The following is a 19888-nucleotide window of genomic DNA, read 5'->3' on the forward strand; positions in this document are numbered from 1 at the left end:
TTATCATTACAATATATCTGAATATTTATTCCTTCCCTTTCTTCTAATTCAATGCACAGATTTTTTATCAGTTGCTGAAAAGATAAGAACAAGCTCTTCTTTTTAGCTTGTCTCCAGCAGACTCCTAGTCTTGGGCATGGGCAGAGGTCACTTGCCCCTTCTTTACTTCTTACAGGTCACCTGTGCAGGGACATTGCTGTGCTGTTGACTTCCTACTTCTGCAGAGGAGATGCTGTGGCCTTCTTCCATAAGCGACTTCAGCATGGGCTAAAGTCACCATCTTTGCCCTTCATAAGCATACAGCTGCACACATTGAGTTGGTTTTATCCTATGGCCAGGGAGAGAAGAAACATTAAAAGAAACTATTTGTGGGGCTGGAGGGAGGGTAGTTTTAGCAATACTTGCAAAGATGAAAGGTTGTTTGGTTTCTATAACAGAGGCTTCCATTTCCCTTAACCACAGCCATACCTATAAGGATGCCTTGGCAAAGAATTCACCAGGGCTTTGCCTGAAGATCTGCTACTTTGTAAGGTAACATTTCTGCATGCATTTGGGACTTTGTGGAGTGGGGTGAAATGAAAGAGCCAGAGACTCTAGCTCTTTCCTTGTCCTCCCTGCCTTTCCCTTCCTGACCATCTATACAACACCTCTGGACAGACCAGAAAGGGCAATTGTTAGTACTGGAAATTCCTCAAAGAGCATAGTCGGTTTTTTCTGATGTGCCTGAGCTTAATATTTTATACCAATGTTTTTGTCAACCTTACAGCATTTTGGTATCAAGTGACATAAGGGAAAGGTTATTTTGTTTGTTTTTATTCCCAAGTATAAAAGTAATGTAGCTCATATTAGAGCACTTTGAAAATATAGAGAAGAATATAACTATAGTAATAATCACTTATATCCAACTACCTATTTTGGTATATTTCCCTTGTCTCTTTCCAAGTAGGTTTATTTAACATAGTAGAGATCAAAATACATACAAAATTTTGTATCCTATAGTTTTCACTTAATTTTAAATCATAGGAATCTTCTCTAGTCATTAAAAACTTTTTGTAAACATTATTTTTAATGGCCATGTAATATCCTGAGGTATAATAAAGTGTAATTTACAGATGCATTGTCCAGTCTTTGGACGTTTGGTTTGTCTGCCATTGTCTTATTTATCATTGTCTCTGATACACATGGTTGTGCCTAAATCTTTGCAGTGGCTTCCTTCATTATGAGTCATCTTATCATAGCATAGCATTTAATATGTGGGGCACAGAGGATTGTCAGTGGGTGGTTTTCTTCTCTTCCCCCCACCCCTACTCCAGTTCCTTATATTCTGTGTAGAGAATATAGATTCTATATTCCCAGGAATATAGAACAAACCAGCCCCTGTCTCTTTCTGAATCCTTTTTGCGGGAAGAACCCACCACAGTGTGAGTCCTTGGCTTCAGGTTTGGCTTGTGTTTTTTAAATCCCACCATGTAGGTATTGGATAACAGAATTCTGGATCATGTTTAAAATAGATGCCAGCCTGGCAAGCACTATGGAAGAGTTTCAGGAACTGGTGAAAGCTAACGGCGAGGAGCTGCACTGCCGCCTGATTGACACAACTCAAATGTGAGTGTCGTGGTTTTGACGCCTCTTTCGAAACCACCTCCCTCCTGTAATACAACCCAGGCCGCTCAGCAAGGCTCTGCGTCCCGCTGTGACGTCTGCTCTACCCACCCCAAGAAGCCCTCAGGCAGGTTCAGATGGCCTCATGAAAGAGAAAAGCTTGACATGTAGCAGGAAAGCAGAGAAGCCCCCTGGTGATAACGGTGTACGTGACTAATATCCAAGAGCAGGAAAAAAGAAGTCTCAGTGAAAAAGAAATCAGGAAGCCAGATATTGACTAAAATTTATATAAATCCCAATACACTGAAAGTGTGGTGACTAAATTGGTGCCTCTTCAGCAGCTAACGCCTGGAGGGCCCCTGCGCTTATAAACGGGGAAGGGACTGCTGGAAAATGGATCGAGCAAAGGGTTTATAACATATTCGGTAGGCCAAGAAGTTCTGCAAGAGACACTTAGACCTATGCAGAGATGGAAAGGATCTCAGGAATCCTGCATATTATTCCTTGGATTTCTTATTTATGAGATGGCCCCACTCTGGAAAAATGAATGCCTGTCCTAATCTGGGGAGAGGAGAGTACACTCATCACATGCTAAGGTTTTCACAATGTGGCCCCTTTGTTTTGGAATAATACAGATCCCTAGGACATAGAATTCTAGGACTGAAACATATTTGCAAGATGATTTTATCCAACGTCCTGGGAAACAGGCTCAGCGAGGCTTGCTTGTCTGGGGTCACACAGCTAGCTGAGTTAATGGCAGAGCAGAATCTGGACTGTGAGAGCCCTCAGTGCCCTGTGCCGTGGCCGTGTGGAAATGATTTCCAAATCACATGTCAGAGTCCCAATTAAATCTACATAGCGGGTTGGACTCTCTGTACTTCTTTGCTTAGAATTATAATAACTTGAGAGGTAAAAGAAGGTTTTGCAGTAACAGTGTCTTCATTTTTTAAATGCAGCACACAGGGCCCAGGGCAGTTCTCAAACCCTGATTTCCTTATCCCAATACACCCCTAGCTGACTTTCCTCTACCGATATTTTCCACGGTATATTCTTTAGGAATTAGTCAGTGGGATATTGCCCTACCAGATATACTTGAGAAAGAGAGAGTCGAACTTCCTTTTTGCAATGCATCTCAGAGTGTGTAATATGCTCTTTGGCTGAATTTGTAGCATTTCCCAAACTCATTTGACCACAGAACCCTTTTGTCAAGAGACAAGGTTCTCAGGAATACAGGTTTGGGAAACACAGATCTGCAACCTGCTACCTTTCTCTTTGCTTCCTTAGTGTAGGAAATTGAAACTGAATAAGAAACATGCGGATTGATTACAAGAAAATGTGTGGGGGGCTAACTCTAGGGTTAGCTAGACTTCCTTGGTCATTTCAGTGGCTGGGGACATTTGAGGAAAATGCCACAAGTCTGCCCAGAATGACCACCTGTTCCTACACATGATTACCCAGCATGGCATCTCCTCTCTGTGGTTCTCTGTGCTTTTCTGGCATGAAAACTGCCCCACTACCTTGAGATTTCCAACCACATAGAGTCCCCATCACCCTCATGAGATGAGGAAACACACAGAAGGCATGGAGAGAGCAGACCTGCCAGGGCTACACAGAGGAGCCAGGACACTGTGAACAATGCCCAAGACTCTGTCCTTCCCACAGACTTAAGACAAATGCATTTTACCCAGTTCCCGTGGCACGTTCAGAAGGCTCAAGGAAAACCATCAAAGCTTCCTAGTCGCCACCATAGGAAAAACTGATGTGGGGAAACTGTTAATGCATTGCTTTGACCAAGGAAAGTTAGGTAACGGTGCTTTGCATAGTCTTGTGGGAAGTGTTAATGGATTTATTTGCATTAAAAAGCAATTTTGATTTATTCTTTTTCCCTGTCTTCTCCCTTTCATTTTTACCCACAAAAGAAATGCCCGTGACTGGTCCAGGAAACTGACTCAAAGGATAAAATCGAACACCAGCAAGAAACGAAAAGTCTCCCTGCTCTTTGACCATCTGGAACCAGAAGAGCTCTCCGAGCACCTTACCTACCTGGAGTTCAAGTCCTTCCGGAGGATATCTGTATGTACCCGAGGGGCCGGAGAAAAGCTTCCCTGGGATATCTCTGAAAATAAGCAGAGGAATTCAACAGGCCATCCACCTCCTAACCCTAGAGGCCCCCTCAGCGCTGGTAGGCTTTGCCATCACTCTGTGTCGTTGGGAAAATCAGGACACGCTGCCTTATTTGTTGCTCCTGCTTTGCTGCACGCTCCCATCCTCCAAGCCCACCTCCCTCAGCCCACCACTCGCTCAAGTGGCAATACTGTGGGCACACATGGTACCCTGCACACATGAGTGTACACACAGCATGCATGCGCATACACACACACACATTTTATTCCTGATAATCATTAGGCTTCCAGAATGGTTTTTTTAAATTTTCCTCCAAAAAAATGAGGCTAAGTCCTGTAAGAGGACTTGAATTCATTCTAGAATAGGCTTTGGATGGCTGTGGGAAATCTCAAAATAAATCAGATGCTACTGGTCTAGCCCAGAATTTACCTAAACCCTTGAGGTGGTGCTGACATGGCCCAGCAGTCTCCCCTGATTCTAGAGAGAAACTGTGCTGACACAAACCTTGCTCACTGAAACTCCATATGTGATACCAAAGAACACCAGCTCCATACAAGAGAACTTGCCAACAGAGCCTCACTGGCCGATATGATTTCCTGAGAAATGACTCCATTCAGCCCCCACCGCTATGGAAAGATACAGTTTTGAGCTTTGCTCTAAAAGTAGAGACTACCTAGTTGCTGGATGCGTTTCTTAGATGTACCTGTTCCCTGCTGAGGTGATGGAGGCCCAGGGGTGGCTTGGACCAGGTCACACAGTTTATTAGAGTCAGAGCTGAGACCAGGATCACAAGCCTCTCTCGGTCACTCAGCACCAATTAATTGAGGCTGCTTGTGTTTGGAAGGAGAGCTGCAAACCAGGTTACAGGGGTTATTATAGCTTTTCTCCCATAATGTTGACAGCCTCCCTGTTTTCACACAGCTATTTTGCCAATCAGCCAGGAACCTCCCCACCCCCTCCAGCCCAATTTGGAAATACGTCTCCAAGCATTCATCTGCATGGGGACCTCCAGTCTCCTCACTGGTTCCCCTCAGACAGAACCACAGGCCCCAGTTGGAACACTCCCCCTGGGGGGTTTCCATTTGGCAGTGCCTCTCCTGTCACGGGGGAAGGACACTGAAAAGAGCCATTTATCACACTGGAAATCTGAGCTGTACTGGGGCCCAATTGGTAGGACTGCTCTGTCAGGCCTGTGGGCTCTCTGCTCCCTGCCAGGGCTCAGATCGGTGGAGGTGGAAGGGAAGTCAGTGCAGAACAAGGCCTCTGCGCCAGTGCTCCCCCCAGTGTCGGTGCAGGGTTCTAGCTGCAAATGAAGACATCAGCCTGAACCTTCATTTCTTTTGAATGTCACGGTCACCTCGTAGAAGACTTTTGGGGGGATCTTTTTGTTTTACCTACACAGTTCTAAACAGTTTTCCCCACGTAGGGTGGGAGGGAAATTTATCTCTGCTATGAATTGAGTGACATTTGATATTTTCTGCTTATTATTATAATACTTTGGAGGGGGGAAGAATTATACTGAGATAACTCTTTTAAAAAACAAGTGGATTCAATATGTTACATTTCGAATGGGAGGGGTATATAAATGTATTCACTGGAATGAATCGGGGAACTTTTTCTTAGAACCGGTAAGATTTGTGCTGTATATGTCTCTCTTAAGGAGTAGGTTTGGTCTACTCATATTTTTCCACCCATCAGCAAACAGCACAGAAAAATGGGGCTCAGTTAATTTGCATTCATTTTATTCATGTTATGAGATCTTCTCATCAGTGTATTACTAGTCAGGCAGGACTAAGGTATGTACACTGATAACAACCCCCTCAACCCTTCCCACCCAATCTCAGTGGCCTAACAAAGCAAAAGTTTATTTTTCACTCCTGCTACACAGGGGCCTCTGCTGACCACAGGTGCTCAGAGCCTGGGTGTGGGAGGCTTCATCTTGACATAGATCTCCACGATCTCTGCAGCCTGGAAAGGCAACATAGCCAATCATTCACTGGCTCTTCTATCTCAAAAGTCATCACGTCTATCAGCAACTCCTAAATATCTAAAGATCTTTAGGGTATGAAATGACAGTGTGCTCAACTTCCTAAAAGAATTTCCCTGAAAAGCATTCGTTCCAATACAATCCCAGCAAGAGGATTTTTCTTTATTTCTGGAATGTGCCTATTACTAATATAAACATCATTATTAAAAGTTCCCTTGTTTCTGCAAAAAAAAAAAAAAAAAAGTCATCACGTCACTTCCACTGACATTCTCCTGGCTAAACTGTCATGTGGTCACACCTGATCTCAAAGGGCAGAGTTGAGAAATGGAGAGCTGGAAATAGCTGGGGAACAGCACTGAAAACTCCCATGGGAGCACTGGAGCAGAGCAAACTCTCCTCTCTCTGTTATACTATTTGAGCAGAAGGATTGTTTGTGACAGGGACACAGTAGCTGCAGTCATGACTTATACACTGATCTTCTGGGACATTTCCAGCTTCACATCTGCTGTTTGTTTCAGCGTCAGCCATAGTGAATGCCATTGCCCAGGTGAATGGGAAGCTTTGGTCCCCAAATAATAGCTAACCAGTGTCACGTACCCCACTCACTTCACCCCTGCTCGAGTTGGCGAATAGAGGGAAATCCAAACAGGTCTGTTTGATCATGAGGTTAATAATATCCTGTTAGCACCACCTCACACTTATGTAGTACTTTGAAAAGTTAAAGTGCTTTCACAGGTTATCATGTTTGATCTTATTAACAATTCCGTGTCCTAAATAGGACAGATGTTATCCCGGTTTTTTTTGTTTTTGTTTTTGCGGTACGCGGGTCTCTCACTGTTGTGGCCTCTCCCTTTGCGGAGCACAGGCTCCGGATGCGCAGGCTCAGTGGCCATGGCTCGCGGGCCCAGCGGCTCCGCAGCGTGTGGGATCTTCCCGGACCGGGGCACGAACCCGTGTCCCCTGCATTGGCAGGCGGACTCTCAACCACTGCGCCACCAGGGAAGCCCTATCCCATTTTTAAGTTAAGAAAACAGCTAGGAGAGAGAGAAAAAGAGTGTGTGACACAGTAGATTTTGTGAGATGATCTTTTTTTTTTCCCCTTACGTTCAGGAACATAGCTGGAACTAGTACTGAGATTTTTCTTGTATACTGTATTCTTTAGAATTGAAAAGGGGCACTATCCCTATCTACTCAACATAATATTGGGGTTAACTTGTATGTGTACACATCCATTTAGGCCTAATGACGTTTGATGTAGGGGGACCATGCTGTGGGTAGAATAAGAAAGATGTCCTTCCTACCATCCTTGTCTGCAGGAGAGGAAAGCCAAGAGCTCCTCTGTCCCTTAGCAGATTCTAGCCATCAACTCAGCAGAGGTAATATGCCCCTCGGGTCTCCCAGAATACTGGAGCGGCAGTCCTGATGAGTTTCTTTTTCCCCAGTTCTCCGATTATCAGAATTACCTCGTGAATAGCTGCGTGAAGGAGAACCCTACCATGGAGCGGTCCATTGCCCTGTGTAACGGCATCTCCCAGTGGGTACAACTGATGGTTCTCAGCCGCCCCACCCCCCAGCTCCGAGCTGAAGTCTTCATCAAGTTCATCCAGGTGGCTCAGGTGAGTGACTGGATTAAGACTTAGTGCCTGGGCTAAGAGGTAAATTATCCCCTCTTCCCCCAGCCTAGTCTATCCATTAGAGCTGCTTTCTCATCATGAACCTCCTGGTGGGGTTTGTGCACTTTTACCTGTCCCCAGATCTAGATACGGTGACTCTTCTACATCCCACACAAGGGCAGTATGGAGAGGGCCCTACAGGCCATCTTCAAGGTCAGGATATGGTTAGATCTGTTTAGATCTTTAACATTTTTCAGAAGATGCTTACCAGCCTATATTGTTTTACCAAATGTGGCCCACATGGCAAAGGAAAGGGCAATTTCAGGTTTTAGTGGAGCTGGACCAGCCTGATTTAGGTCTGTGAGCCCATGTTGTGTTGAATGGCTGGGCTTAGTGTTTGAGGGGCAGAGTTTAGGCATCTGATAAGAGAAAAGCAGATACTGTGAACACATATTTGAAATTTCACAGAGATTCTAGCATCTCTGTCCCAGTTACTGTGCTATATAGGCATTGGCGTTGCCCTCAGAAATAAAAGTCTGGTTACTTTGGGGTGAAGGATATAAAGGATTATGCTGAACGATATATTTTTTCATCTCTAGATGTTCTAGACCAGTGTTTCTTAAAGTGTGGTACATGGACCACCTGCTCTGATGTTAACTAAAGCACAGATCCCTAAGCTCAACCCCAGATCCGGGGAATCAGAACATCTGTACTTGAGTCCAGAAATCTTTGTGTTAAACAAGTACTTTGGGTGTTAGAAGCCACTGCTGTAGAGGGTGGTCCACAGACCAGCTGAAACTAAAGGAGGAAGACATGACGCTTTGCTAGATTTGGGACCTCCTGGTCTGGAATTAAGCCTTAGGAAAGAAATGGACAGAAAATTGCAATACCTGATTGCTAGCCTTTGGCCAGAATTAGGAAAACTCATAACACAGAGATGAGAGGCAGCATCTAAGGTCCCATGTAACTGACATGTACAGTGACTCTGTTTTCTGTGTCACAGAAGCTCCACCAACTACAGAACTTCAATACGTTGATGGCTGTGATAGGAGGGCTCTGTCACAGCTCAATCTCCAGGCTCAAGGAGACAAGTTCACATGTCCCGCATGAAATCAATAAGGTCAGTGCTCCTGTCTCCTCCCCGGCCCCTTAGCAGCATTCCTAGGACTAGCGTCAGCGTTTCCTCCTTGAGGGGCAGCCCAGAGAGCATTTCCGAACCAAAGCATCCCTTTTCAACCAGGCAAAATACCAAGGAAGCAACCCCTAAGAAAACCCACAGGACAGGAATGGGGATGTCACAGATTTGAGGGTGACTGTGACTCAGTCTGGCCGCAGTGTTACTGCACCCGTTCCCGCTGGTGATTTGAAACAATGTGTGTGTGTTTCCCATGTTCGTATGCCACTGAGTGTCCGGAGTCACCATCTTTAGTGAGAACTCACTTGCTCTAGCAAGGAAGAGTGGTTCAGTGACCATAGTTCAGTCTGCATGTCAAGTGAGGTTATTTAGTGACACGTTAGAAACCTAGCTAGCTGGAACCCTTGGAGAGTGACATTATGGAGAGCTGAATTTTTCCAGATAGTTGGAAATGAGCTTTTCAGGTACCATTTTTTAATAGGTGGTATTTTATTGAGGAACATTTTTCTTAAGTGTCCTATGTACTTTCCTACGTTATTAATTAGATTTTATAGAAAGGACTTTAATCCTTTATACCTACGGATGTTATCACACGTGTAAACCACTATGATATAGTACAGGTATAAATGCAGCTACTTATGGTATGGGTTTGATAACAGCTGCTCTGGGTATTTCATCTCATTTGGCCTCCCTTACTAAACTCAAACCCCAGTCCCCTCGCGAGCTCTCTTCTTAGGGAGAGATGTTATGAGACTCGTTGCCACGTCCGTTTTCCCAGGTGTTCAGCCTCCTTTCAGAAAGCCTCTTATTAATCATCCTTGGTCTGACAATGCTGGGGTCTGGGGACACCGCTCCACCCCCACCTCCCAGTGGTCTGGTCACCTTATAATTCCCTCATAGTGCTGGCTGGGAGCAGGCAGAACAACTGAAGACTGCCTGTGTCTCAGAGGGAGAGAATCACAGAATTTAAAGTGCCTTCGTGTCATTTCGTTTACAAGATGTAGCTTGCTGCTTTGCAGCTTGGGGTCCCCCCATAGCAGTGCTTCCTGTCTGTAGCTGCTTGACCTTCAGGGTGGTCTGCATAGTGAATTCCTAAGTCCAGAATTAAAGCTAGTGTCGGGCAGTAGTTTATGTCACCTTCCAAGGGGAACAAAAATACCTGTCATCTTTGCTGCTAGTCTCTCGTCTTGTGAGCATTTCCCACACTCCACACTCGCGCGCCCTGTTTCCTAGAGGTGTGTGAGGAGGCTCTCTTGGCAGCCACATGGCTGCCGGGGGCTGACTCCCAGACCTCAAGCTCTTCATCGGGAGAAAGGGTACTTCTTTAGGCCACGATTTTATTACAGGAATTTCCAGCACAGTGTTTAAAATGGTTGTTTTGTGTTGTGACGTGAGTCTCTCCTTCCTGTCTTTGCTTCTGAGAAGGCTGGTCACCACACACGGGGGTGGGGTTCTGTGAACTGCGTGCTGACTTAAAGCAGGTGCACTGGAAGGAACAGCAGACCTGGCTGTGCCCTTGCTGTGCTGGGAGCGACCACGTGCCCTCTGGCCACGGCAGAGCACAGGCTCTAACGCAGAGCCCCCCACGGCCTCTGCCTCGTCCTCTCTCAGGTCCATTGCTGGGAATTGGTCTAGTTTGTTCAGTCTCCCTATCCAGGGTTTCGGTCCATGGGTGGAATGTCGCCTGCTTCCTAGGCATAGGCCCATCTTGAGACTCACTGAGCCAAGGCCCACAGAGCGCAGCATAAGGAATAACAACACTTGACAGGTGACTGAAGCGCCACGCTGGAAACACGCTTCCCCGCGCCAGCTGCGTGGGCAGCACACTTGAAGTGTTATGCGGTGCGGTGTCTTTGGAATCATTCAGAGGACACTAGGGAAGGGGACTGAGTGGCTTGGGGTAGAGGTCAGAGAGACACTTACTATGCACTGTATACTCTTGTACTTTTTAAATCTTTTTTATCGTGTGCTTACTTATTTTTTTAAAGAACAATTTTAGCATAAAAATGGTAAATAAAACCTCATCTAGAATTTTCCAGTTATGTAGTAAAGCACACCTTGCGTTTTCTAAATCTACTCTGCGATGTTTGACATAAGCTGGAGTTTTAACTGGGGAGTCAGAATCTACACCTTTAGGTGGACCACCCCCTGCCTGACAAATCAGGGACGGGGTGAAATTATGGTAGGAGCTGAGAGTAAAAGGCAGCCGCTGCAGAAACGCAGCCTGCCTGGATGGTACCTGTGACTGGCTCCCCTCCTCTGCTTTGTAGGTTCTGGGTGAGATGACCGAGCTGCTGTCCTCCTGCAGAAACTATGACAACTACCGGCGTGCCTACGGGGAGTGCACCCACTTCAAGATCCCCATCCTGGGGGTACACCTCAAGGACCTCATCTCCCTGTATGAAGCCATGCCCGACTATCTGGAGGAGGGGAAGGTGAACGTCCACAAGCTGCTGGCCCTTTACAATCATATCAATGAACTGGTCCAGCTGCAAGAGGTGGCCCCACCCCTGGAGGCCAACAAGGACCTGGTGCACCTGCTGACGGTAAGGCTCCATGGGAGACAAATTACTGAGCGCTACCTCATCAAAGATCAGCTCAGTTAAGCCTCACAAGAACTCTATGAAGTGGATACTATCATTACCTCCATTTTATGGATGGGGATTCTGAGGCACAAAGACGTAACTTGCCAGAAGCCACACTTATTAAGCAGCAGATCCTGGGCTCAGACCCGGGTGGTGGGACTCCGGGGCTGTGCTCTTAAGCACCATGCCCTTTGGACCTCTAGGAGTGTTCCCCTCCCCCTACAAAAGCCAGTCCTAAGCTCTCTGGGAGGAGCTGATAGCAAATCAGGATACAAGGCTTGGTAAGAGATTGGAGACAGTCGGTTTTCATTTAAAAAAAGGACAAGGCATTGAGTTTAAAAAAAAAAGAAAAAAATAGGTTCATTATTTGGGTCCTGCTACCACTGGCTTGGATCCCAGAGACATTTAAGCCAAGGGCAGGCGAACACTTGTAGTGATGCAGGAGACCAGGATTTGCACTTTGGGTGGGGGGTGAGATCAGATGAACTCCCTTCCAGACCTGTGATTCTATAGTTCACCAGCTGTGTGACTGACTGTGGGCACATAACTCTCTCTGTTTCCTTCTCTGTAAAATCAGAGGGACTCATCTCTGCAATGACTTCTCCCTTCTCTTTCAGTTCTAAAATTAGACAGTTTTTAATCTGCTTTTTTTGCAGAATGGAATAATCACTGTAGCCTCTTCCTACCTCACAGGATTATTCTGATAGTGCCTCAGGCTTTGCATCCAGCTGGTGTCTAATCCCAGCCCTTTTGCTAATTGTCCAGGTGACCTTGGCTAGTTTCAGCCTTAGACAGCATCATCTGAGGAAAGAGGCACTGAACCTTAACTTTCTTGGTTCACAAATTCTGTGAGGAAAACTAAGCATTTCCCTCCCAAAATATACGTAAGCCATATATACTCAAAAATACGGATGTTTTTGAGTTCTGAACCCCCTGAAGCCCATCCATAGAATCCAGATTAAGAACAAGATTATTTCTAAGACCTCTCTCCTCTAAAGTTTTTCTAAGATATATGAAACTCTTAATATTGTTTGAGATTACCTATTATCATTTAAACTGGGTTCTGTTGCTGGAATCAAATTTTAATGGTATCAGGCCATGCAAACTGTCCTTTCAGATCATCCGTCTGCTTTGGGAGAGAACACGTGAGGTGTGGACCATCTGACTAGATAGGGCCTTCGGCCTAAGCTCTGCCTAGAAGCTTAGCTATTAAACCATAATTTAAAAGTGGGCATCTTGAGACTTCTCCAAAGTTTAAAAATATTTTAACAAAAACTAACGCTTGCCCTACTGCAATAGTAGATGTTATACCCCCAAAATTTTGTGAATTTTTAAAAACAAATGACTTACAGCCTAAAAGGGTAAACCACTAGAGAGGAAGAACCAAGAAAGAAACACATCGGCCCTGGGAAAGGCAAACAGCATCCTAGCAATTAACTCTGTTCTCCTTTGATCTGCAGTTATCCCTAGATCTCTACTACACTGAAGACGAAATCTACGAGCTTTCTTATGCCCGGGAACCCAGGAACCACAAAGCCCCAGTGAGTTTTTCATATTAAGACTCCCATGTGTAACAGGTGCTTTACAAGCCTCTCATCAAGGTCATCCATCTTGGAATGGACTTTAGTTCAGGTTAAAAAGCATATTATGTTTTTACTATGTGCCCAACATTGTGCTAGGAATAAGAAAAGCTTCAGCATATGTATTAGGAATAGTTCCTGACCATAAGGAGTTTGTACACAACTCGAGGGGATAAGACTAATATGTGAACAGTAAATAACTACATGCCATGAGTGTCAGAGGGAGTGGGGGAATCAGCCAGTGGTTTACTAGTTAGAGAAGGGATATAGCATGGTGGGCTGGAGTGACCTCTCCCTCCTATTAATTATAAAGTGTCCTCAAGGCAGTTGTTTCTCTTCATGATTTGTTGATGATAATGATATGTATATTAATCAGATGCTCAGCTTCAGAAGACTTTCAACTTGGTAGATGGAAAAGCCCCCACATCTTGTATTCACGTGGGTCAGGAAGAGCAGTCTGCTGGGTCTTTTGACCTCTTATGATGAGAAGTCCTGTGCACAGTCCTGGCTGCACAGTAGGGACTTTACAGGTTATCTGGCCCTGGCTTCCTACAGGCAGGTGAAATAATTTCAGTCTTCCTTCTGAAGAACCAATAATCCCCACAGTCTCCTGGGCAGCTCCCCAGCTCCAAAGCAAGTGGTACTCAAGGGCAGAGAGTTGCCTGTACATGAGAAATTCAGCTTATCTGTTCAGATGGCTAAATTTCATTGTTTCTATACAGAAAGACCAAGTTCTAGCATACTATTGTAACCAAAGATGTTTACTGAACATATTCGGCAGGTTTCAGGGTGTTGGAGGGCATTCCAACGAAAAGGGGACCTTCTTTCATTTTTTGAAGAGATTTTAATTTGGGCCAAGTCTCAGATACTTAGGAATGGATTCCATCTCAGCTTGTCTAGGCCTCACTTCTTGTTTTTTTTTCTTGCGTGTCTTCCTGCCTTTTAGCTATTTTTCTCCTCATCCTTGTCTCTACTAAATAGTAAGTAGAGAACAGAGAGGAAAAAAATTTTTTAATGTTACTGGAGTGTACCTGCCGTTCAGGTGTACAGCAAAGTGATTCAGTTATACGTATACATATATTCATTCTTTTTCAGATTCTTTTCTCATATAGGTTATCACAGAATATTGAGTAAAGTTTCCTGTGCTATACAGTAGGTCCTTGTTGGTTATCTGTTTTATATATAGTAGTGTGTGTATGTTAATCCCAAATTCCTGATTTATCCCTCCCCCCAACATTTCCCCTTTGGTAACCATAAGTTTGTTTTTGATATCTGTAAGTCTGTTTCTGTTTTGTAAATAAGTTCATTTGTATCATTTTTAAAATTAGATTCCACATATGAGTGATATATGATATTTGTCTGACTTACTTAGTATGATAATCTCTAGGTCTATCCACGTTGTTGCAAAGGGCATTATTTCATTCTTTTTTATGGCTGAGTAATATTCCATCATATATATGTACATCTTCTTTATCCTTTCCTCTGTCAATGGACATTCAGGTCGCTTCCATGTCTTGGCTATTGTAAATAGTGTTGCAGTGAACACTGGGGTGCATGTATCTTTTCGAATTATGGTTTTCTCCAGATATATGCCCAGGAGTGGGATTGCTGGATCATATGGTAGCTCTATTTTTAGCTTTTAACTGTTCTCCATAGTGGTTGTACCAATTCACATTCCCACCAACAGTGCAAGAGTGTTCCCTTTTCTCCACACCCTCTCCAGCATTTATTGTTTGTAGACATTTTGATGATGGCCATTCTGACCAGTGTTGAGGTGATACCTCATGGTGGTTTTGATTTGCATTTCTCTGATAATTAGTGATGCTGACCATCTTTTCATGTGAATTTTGGCCATCTGTATGTCTTCTTCGGAGAAATGTCTATTTAGATCCTCTGCCCATTTTTTGATTGGGTCGTTTGTGGCTTTGTTTGATATAGAGCTGCATGAGTTTATTTTGGAGATTAATCCTTTGTCAGCCACTTCATTTGCAAATATTTTCTCCCATTCTGTGGGCTGTGTTTTTGTTTTTTATGGTTTCCTTTGCTGTGCAAAAGCCTTTAAGTTTAATTAGGTCCCAGTTGTTTATTTTTTTTAATTTTCATTACTCTAGGAGGTGGATCAAAAAAGATCTTGCTGCGATTTATGTCAAAGAGTGTTCTGCCTGTGTTTCCTTCTAAGAGTTTTATAGTGTCCAGCCTTACATTTAGGTCTTGATCTGTTTTGAGTTTATTTTTGTGTATGGTGTTAGAGAATGTTCTAATTTAATTCTCTTACACATAGCTGTCCAGTTTTCCCAGCACCACTTATTGAAGAGACTGCCTTTCCTCCACTGTATATTCTTGTCTCCTTTATCATAGATTAATTGACCATAGGTGTGTAGGTTTATTTCTGGGTTTTCTATCCTGTTCCATTGATCTATATTTCTGTTTTTGCACCAATACCATACTGTTTTGATTACTGTAGCTTTGTAGTATAGTCTGAAGTCAGGGGGCCTGATTCCTCCAGCTCCGTTTTTCTTTCTCAGGATTGCTTTGGCTATTTGGGGTCTTTTGTGTTTCCATACAAATTTTAAAATTTTTTGTTCTAGTTCTGTGAAAAATGCCATTGGTAATTTGATAGGGATTACATTGAATCTGTAGATTACTCTGGGTGGTATAGTCATTTTGACAATATTTATTCTTCCAATCCAAGAACATGGTATATCTTTCCATCTGTTTGTGTCATCCTCAGTTGCTTTCACCAGTGTCTTACAGTTTTTGGAGTACAGGTGTTTTGTCTCCTTAGGTAGGTTTATTCCTAGGTATTCTTTTGATTCGATGGTAAATTAGGTTGTCTCCTTTATTTCTCATTCTGATCTTTCATTGTTAGTGTGTAGGAATGCAAGAAATTTCTGTGTATTAATTTTGTATCCTGAAACTACCAAATGCACTGATAAGATCTAGTAGTTTTCTGGTAGAATCTTTAGGATGTTCTGTGTATAGTATCATGTCATCTGCAAACAGTGATAGTTTTACTTCTTTTCCAATTTGGATTCCTTTTATTTTTCTTCTCTGAGTCCCATGGCTAGAGCTTCCAAAACTATGTTGAATAAAACTGGAGACAGTGGACATCCTTGTCTTGTTCCTGATCTTAGAGGGAATGCTTTCAGCTTTTCACCATTGAGAATGGTGTTAGCTGTGGGTTTGTCATATATGGCCTTTATTATGTTGAGGTAGGTCCCCTCTATGCCCACTTTCTGGAGAGTTTTTATCATAAATGGGTGTTGAACTTTGTCAAAAGCTTTTAACTGCATCTATTGAAATCATCATATGATTTTTACTCTTTAGTTTGTTAATGTGGTGTGTCACACTGATTGATTTGCAGATATTGAAAAATCCTTGTATCCCTGGATAAATCCTATTTGATCACGGTGTATGATCCTTTTAATGTATTGTTAGATTCGGTTTGCTAGTATTGATATTTTGTTGAGTATTTTTGCATCTATGTTCATCAGTGATACTGGCCTGTAATTTCTTTCTTTTTTTTGCGGTCGGGGGGTATCTTTGTCTGGTTTTGGTATCAGGGTGATGGTTGCCTCCTAGAATGAGCTTGGGAGTGTTCCTTCCACTGCAATATTTTGGAGGAGTTTGAGAAGGACAGGTGTTAACTCTTTTTTTGTTTTTTTTTTGTTTGATAGACTTCACCTGTGAAGCCATCTGGTCCTGGACTTTTGTTGGAAGTTTTTAAATCACTGTTTCAATTTCAGTACTTGAGATTGGTGGTCTGTTCATATTTTCTGTTTCTTCCTGGTTCAGTCTTGGAAGCTTGTATCTTTCTAAGAATTTGTCCATTTCTTCTAGGTTGTCCATTTTATTGGCACAGAGTTGTTTGTAGTAGTCTGTATTTCTGTGGTGTCAGTTGCAACTTCTTTTTCATTTCTATTGATTTGAGCCCTCTCCCTCTTTTTCTTGATGAGTCTGGCTAAAGGTTTATCAATTTTATCTATCTTTTCAAAGAACCAGCTTTTAGTTTCATTGATCTTTGCTGTTGTTTTCTTCATCTCTATTTCATTTATTTCTGCTCCGATCTTTATGATTTCTCTCCTACTAACTGGGTTTTGTTTGTTCCTCTTTCTGTAGTTGCTTTAGAGAGAGAAAATTTAAATGATCTACTTTACTCTTTGTCGATAGCTTCAACAAAAGCTTTAATAGAGAGGGAAGTGAAACTCCAGGCATATTGAAAATTTTAAATTATATTAGATGGAGACAATGTATGTGAGGAGCTCTTTGTAAACTGTAAAGCACAACACTTGTGTTAGCCAAGGTTACTGTTCTAGATTTCAGTTATGTGTGGGCCCTCTGCTCCTTGCCACTGCACATAGTTGAGGGTTGCCCACAGCTGCAGCTACCAGGTAATGGGAAAGGAAGGAGCTTAAGGTTATAGCATTGCATTATAGTCATGGGGATTTCTCTGAATATTTCATTTTAGCCACTAACACCTTCAAAGCCACCAGTAGTTGTGGACTGGGCCTCTGGAGTATCTCCCAAACCTGATCCAAAGACCATAAGCAAACATGTCCAGAGGATGGTGGATGTAAGTACAGCTGTGTTTGCACAGATGAAAAGCAAGGCATTGCCTGGCTTAGTGTTGTGTGTGGGGAGAGGGGAGCACAGTGGTAGAAACACAAAGGTAAGAAACTTGAAACTCGTTCCTATGTGAGCACAGGGAACCAGTTACTTCTCATATTGTGGCTGCAGAACAGTTCAGAAGTTACATTTTGCCAACACACTTTGCCTCTTCTGGGGGGAGGTGTACCTCTTAAAGGCCTAGCAAGAGATCATATATTTAAAGGTTGTCAGTTGATTTGGGGACAGAGAGAGGCTGGAAAAGATTTGAGTGTAAGTAAGGGTGATGAGAATCTAAAACTGAAAAGTGTTACACTGCTTGATTCAATTCACTGTGCTAAATGCTGAGGAGGGGTACCTACCTTCATATTCCTACATTTATCCTGTGGACCATTCCAGTGTAACAAGAAAAGAACGAGCCAGCAAGTGACAGAACAATTGGTAGAGGATTAAGAGGGGGTAGGGAGCACTTCCGACTGGGCTGTTAGTAGAAGCTACACAGAGAAGTGGCAATCTGAGCTGTGCAGTGAAGAAAGGGCAGAGTGAAGGGGGAACATCCCTCAGTGCAGTGACCTAGGAGTACAGGGCAGCTGGGGTGAGGGCATACTGACATGCTAATGGAATTGAAAGCATCTGGCCACCCTCCAGATGCTGGTACCTGCAGAGACCTGGGATGTGACCCACTGAATCTCGGCAGCAGCTTAAGGAGCAGGTTTCCTTGTTCCTCTCACTCAGACTGAGGTGTTCTGGCCCCTTTGTCATTTGGCTATGATTGGTTTCTCTTTCGTAATCACCAAAGAAACTCCTTTTTCACAGTCTGTATTCAAGAACTATGATCATGACCAGGATGGATACATTTCCCAGGAAGAATTTGAAAAGATTGCTGCGAGTTTTCCATTTTCCTTCTGTGTGATGGACAAAGACAGGTGAGGGTTTGTGTATGGGAATAGGTGGCTGTGAACCTGTTGGTAAGAACGCTTTATGGGTGTGTCACTAGAAGAATTTGTAAACTCAGATGTGTTGCTGATGTGGTCACTTAATGAATCTCAGTGCTAAGAGAGCCATTATCAAGCAGATGCCTGTCCGGCTTCACCATGAAAAATGCATGTTTTAAATGCAAAGACTCCATAATTCTGCCAGTTTAGGAATAGTCTAGTCAACTGTAAGTAAGAAAAAGTTTAGTCTTCCTTCTTGCTTTGTCCTTACAGATTATGAGGAACAACTAATATTTACTAACTTTTCTCAAGAAGTTGGTTCTCTGTGTGAAACCAGAGAAATGTGTGGTTGGTGGGTTACAGTTATATAGTAGGTGCTGTCTAAAGTCAGAAACCTCAGCATAAGATATATTTCCCTATACCCACATTTCCATCACTTCTTTTTCAAGTCTTGTGGATAGTGGTTAAGTTAGTTAGTTAGGAAAACCTGGTTTAGCTGAAGAGTGACTCTGTGGAAATGAGTAATGCCATCTCACCTCCTTACACATGCTACCCAGACATCCTTATTAAGAGGAGGGCTCATGGAAGTAAGTGTCAGGTAATACATACTGTACTACCCCTCAAGGATAAAAAGAGAGTGAGTTTCTAAGGCTAGAAGCTGCCTTGCTACCCAGCCCCGCTCACATCCTTCTCTCTCATTTGCGGGCAGGGAAGGTCTCATCAGCAGAGAAGAGATCACTGCCTACTTCATGAGGGCCAGCTCCATCTACTCCAAGCTGGGCCTGGGCTTTCCTCACAACTTCCAAGAGACAACCTACCTGAAGCCCACTTTCTGTGACAACTGTGCTGGATTTGTGAGTTGTCCTCAGAGTGCTTCGGGGTTGAATGTGGGGAGGGTTATGAGACAGTTTAAAGTGATTAAGCCAGGTACAGACCTCATGCACCTTTATCAACTCTTCCTGCCTAGAGCCTAAGCAAACACCTACAATAACCTCGTCCTCAAATGCATGGGTTTTACTTGCACTCATCTTTTCCCATTTCTTCCTGATTTATTTTCTCCTCTGGTAGAAAGGCCTGGGATAAATGGTGAGGAAATGTTGAATTTGGGATATACTTTTAAAGTATTATATCCATATGCTGTTAGAAAAGAGAAATATGAGACATCCTCACCCCTTCAAAAGGAACTGCCTTTTAAGAAGTCACTTGGGCTCTGCCCCTCCCCTGTCCCACCCCAACCAACAGTTTCCTCCTAAACTCAGTTCGTGACCCCAGGATTCTGTATACTTGCTCTTTAGTTTGGAGTCTCAAGAAGCCTATTTGTCCTGTGATTCATCCACTTCAGGCCTGGGTCATAAATCCACTGTAGTAAGCTTCTTGAGAACATTTACCTCTGATCAGCACAAACTTTTCCTGTTTTCAGTTTAAGGCCAGGAGGGATTAAGACACATGAGAGATAAATGAGGTTTCCTTCCCACTTGAGGTAGAGTAGAATGAGGGAAAACAAAGAATGGATGTCTAGCCTCCTACCAGGTAGATGAAGGACCTGTGGTGCATTCTAACTGTCTCTTCTTTGTCCCACAGCTCTGGGGAGTGATCAAACAAGGGTATCGGTGTAAAGGTAAGGCCCAGCTTTGTCCAGTGTGTTGTCTCTCTACCCATAGTAGTTGTCCATTCAGTCCACAGCTTCTCAGCACACCTCATCTTCAAACTGGCTTCCCTAGA

General features: G+C 43.5%; 1 protein-coding gene across 3 annotated transcripts in view; it reads left to right on the forward strand.

Moving 5' to 3' along the window:
• Positions 1–19888, forward strand: part of RASGRP1 (RAS guanyl releasing protein 1) — an 86643-nt gene that overhangs the window by 55173 nt on the left and 11582 nt on the right. For all 3 annotated transcript variants that reach the window (XM_029237240.1, XM_029237241.1, XM_029237239.1), the window contains exons 4-14: positions 469–531; positions 1474–1605; positions 3522–3675; positions 7156–7329; positions 8330–8446; positions 10732–11007; positions 12507–12587; positions 17095–17199; positions 18048–18157; positions 18876–19020; positions 19748–19784. In XM_029237240.1, the coding sequence (XP_029093073.1) occupies positions 469–531; positions 1474–1605; positions 3522–3675; positions 7156–7329; positions 8330–8446; positions 10732–11007; positions 12507–12587; positions 17095–17199; positions 18048–18157; positions 18876–19020; positions 19748–19784 (1394 nt within the window). The remainder of the gene's footprint in view (positions 1–468; positions 532–1473; positions 1606–3521; positions 3676–7155; positions 7330–8329; positions 8447–10731; positions 11008–12506; positions 12588–17094; positions 17200–18047; positions 18158–18875; positions 19021–19747; positions 19785–19888) is intronic.

This window comes from Monodon monoceros, unplaced genomic scaffold (genome assembly GCF_005190385.1).
Source record: "Monodon monoceros isolate NGI ecotype Baffin Bay Population unplaced genomic scaffold, NGI_Narwhal_1 Super_Scaffold_21, whole genome shotgun sequence".
NCBI lineage: Eukaryota > Metazoa > Chordata > Mammalia > Artiodactyla > Monodontidae > Monodon > Monodon monoceros.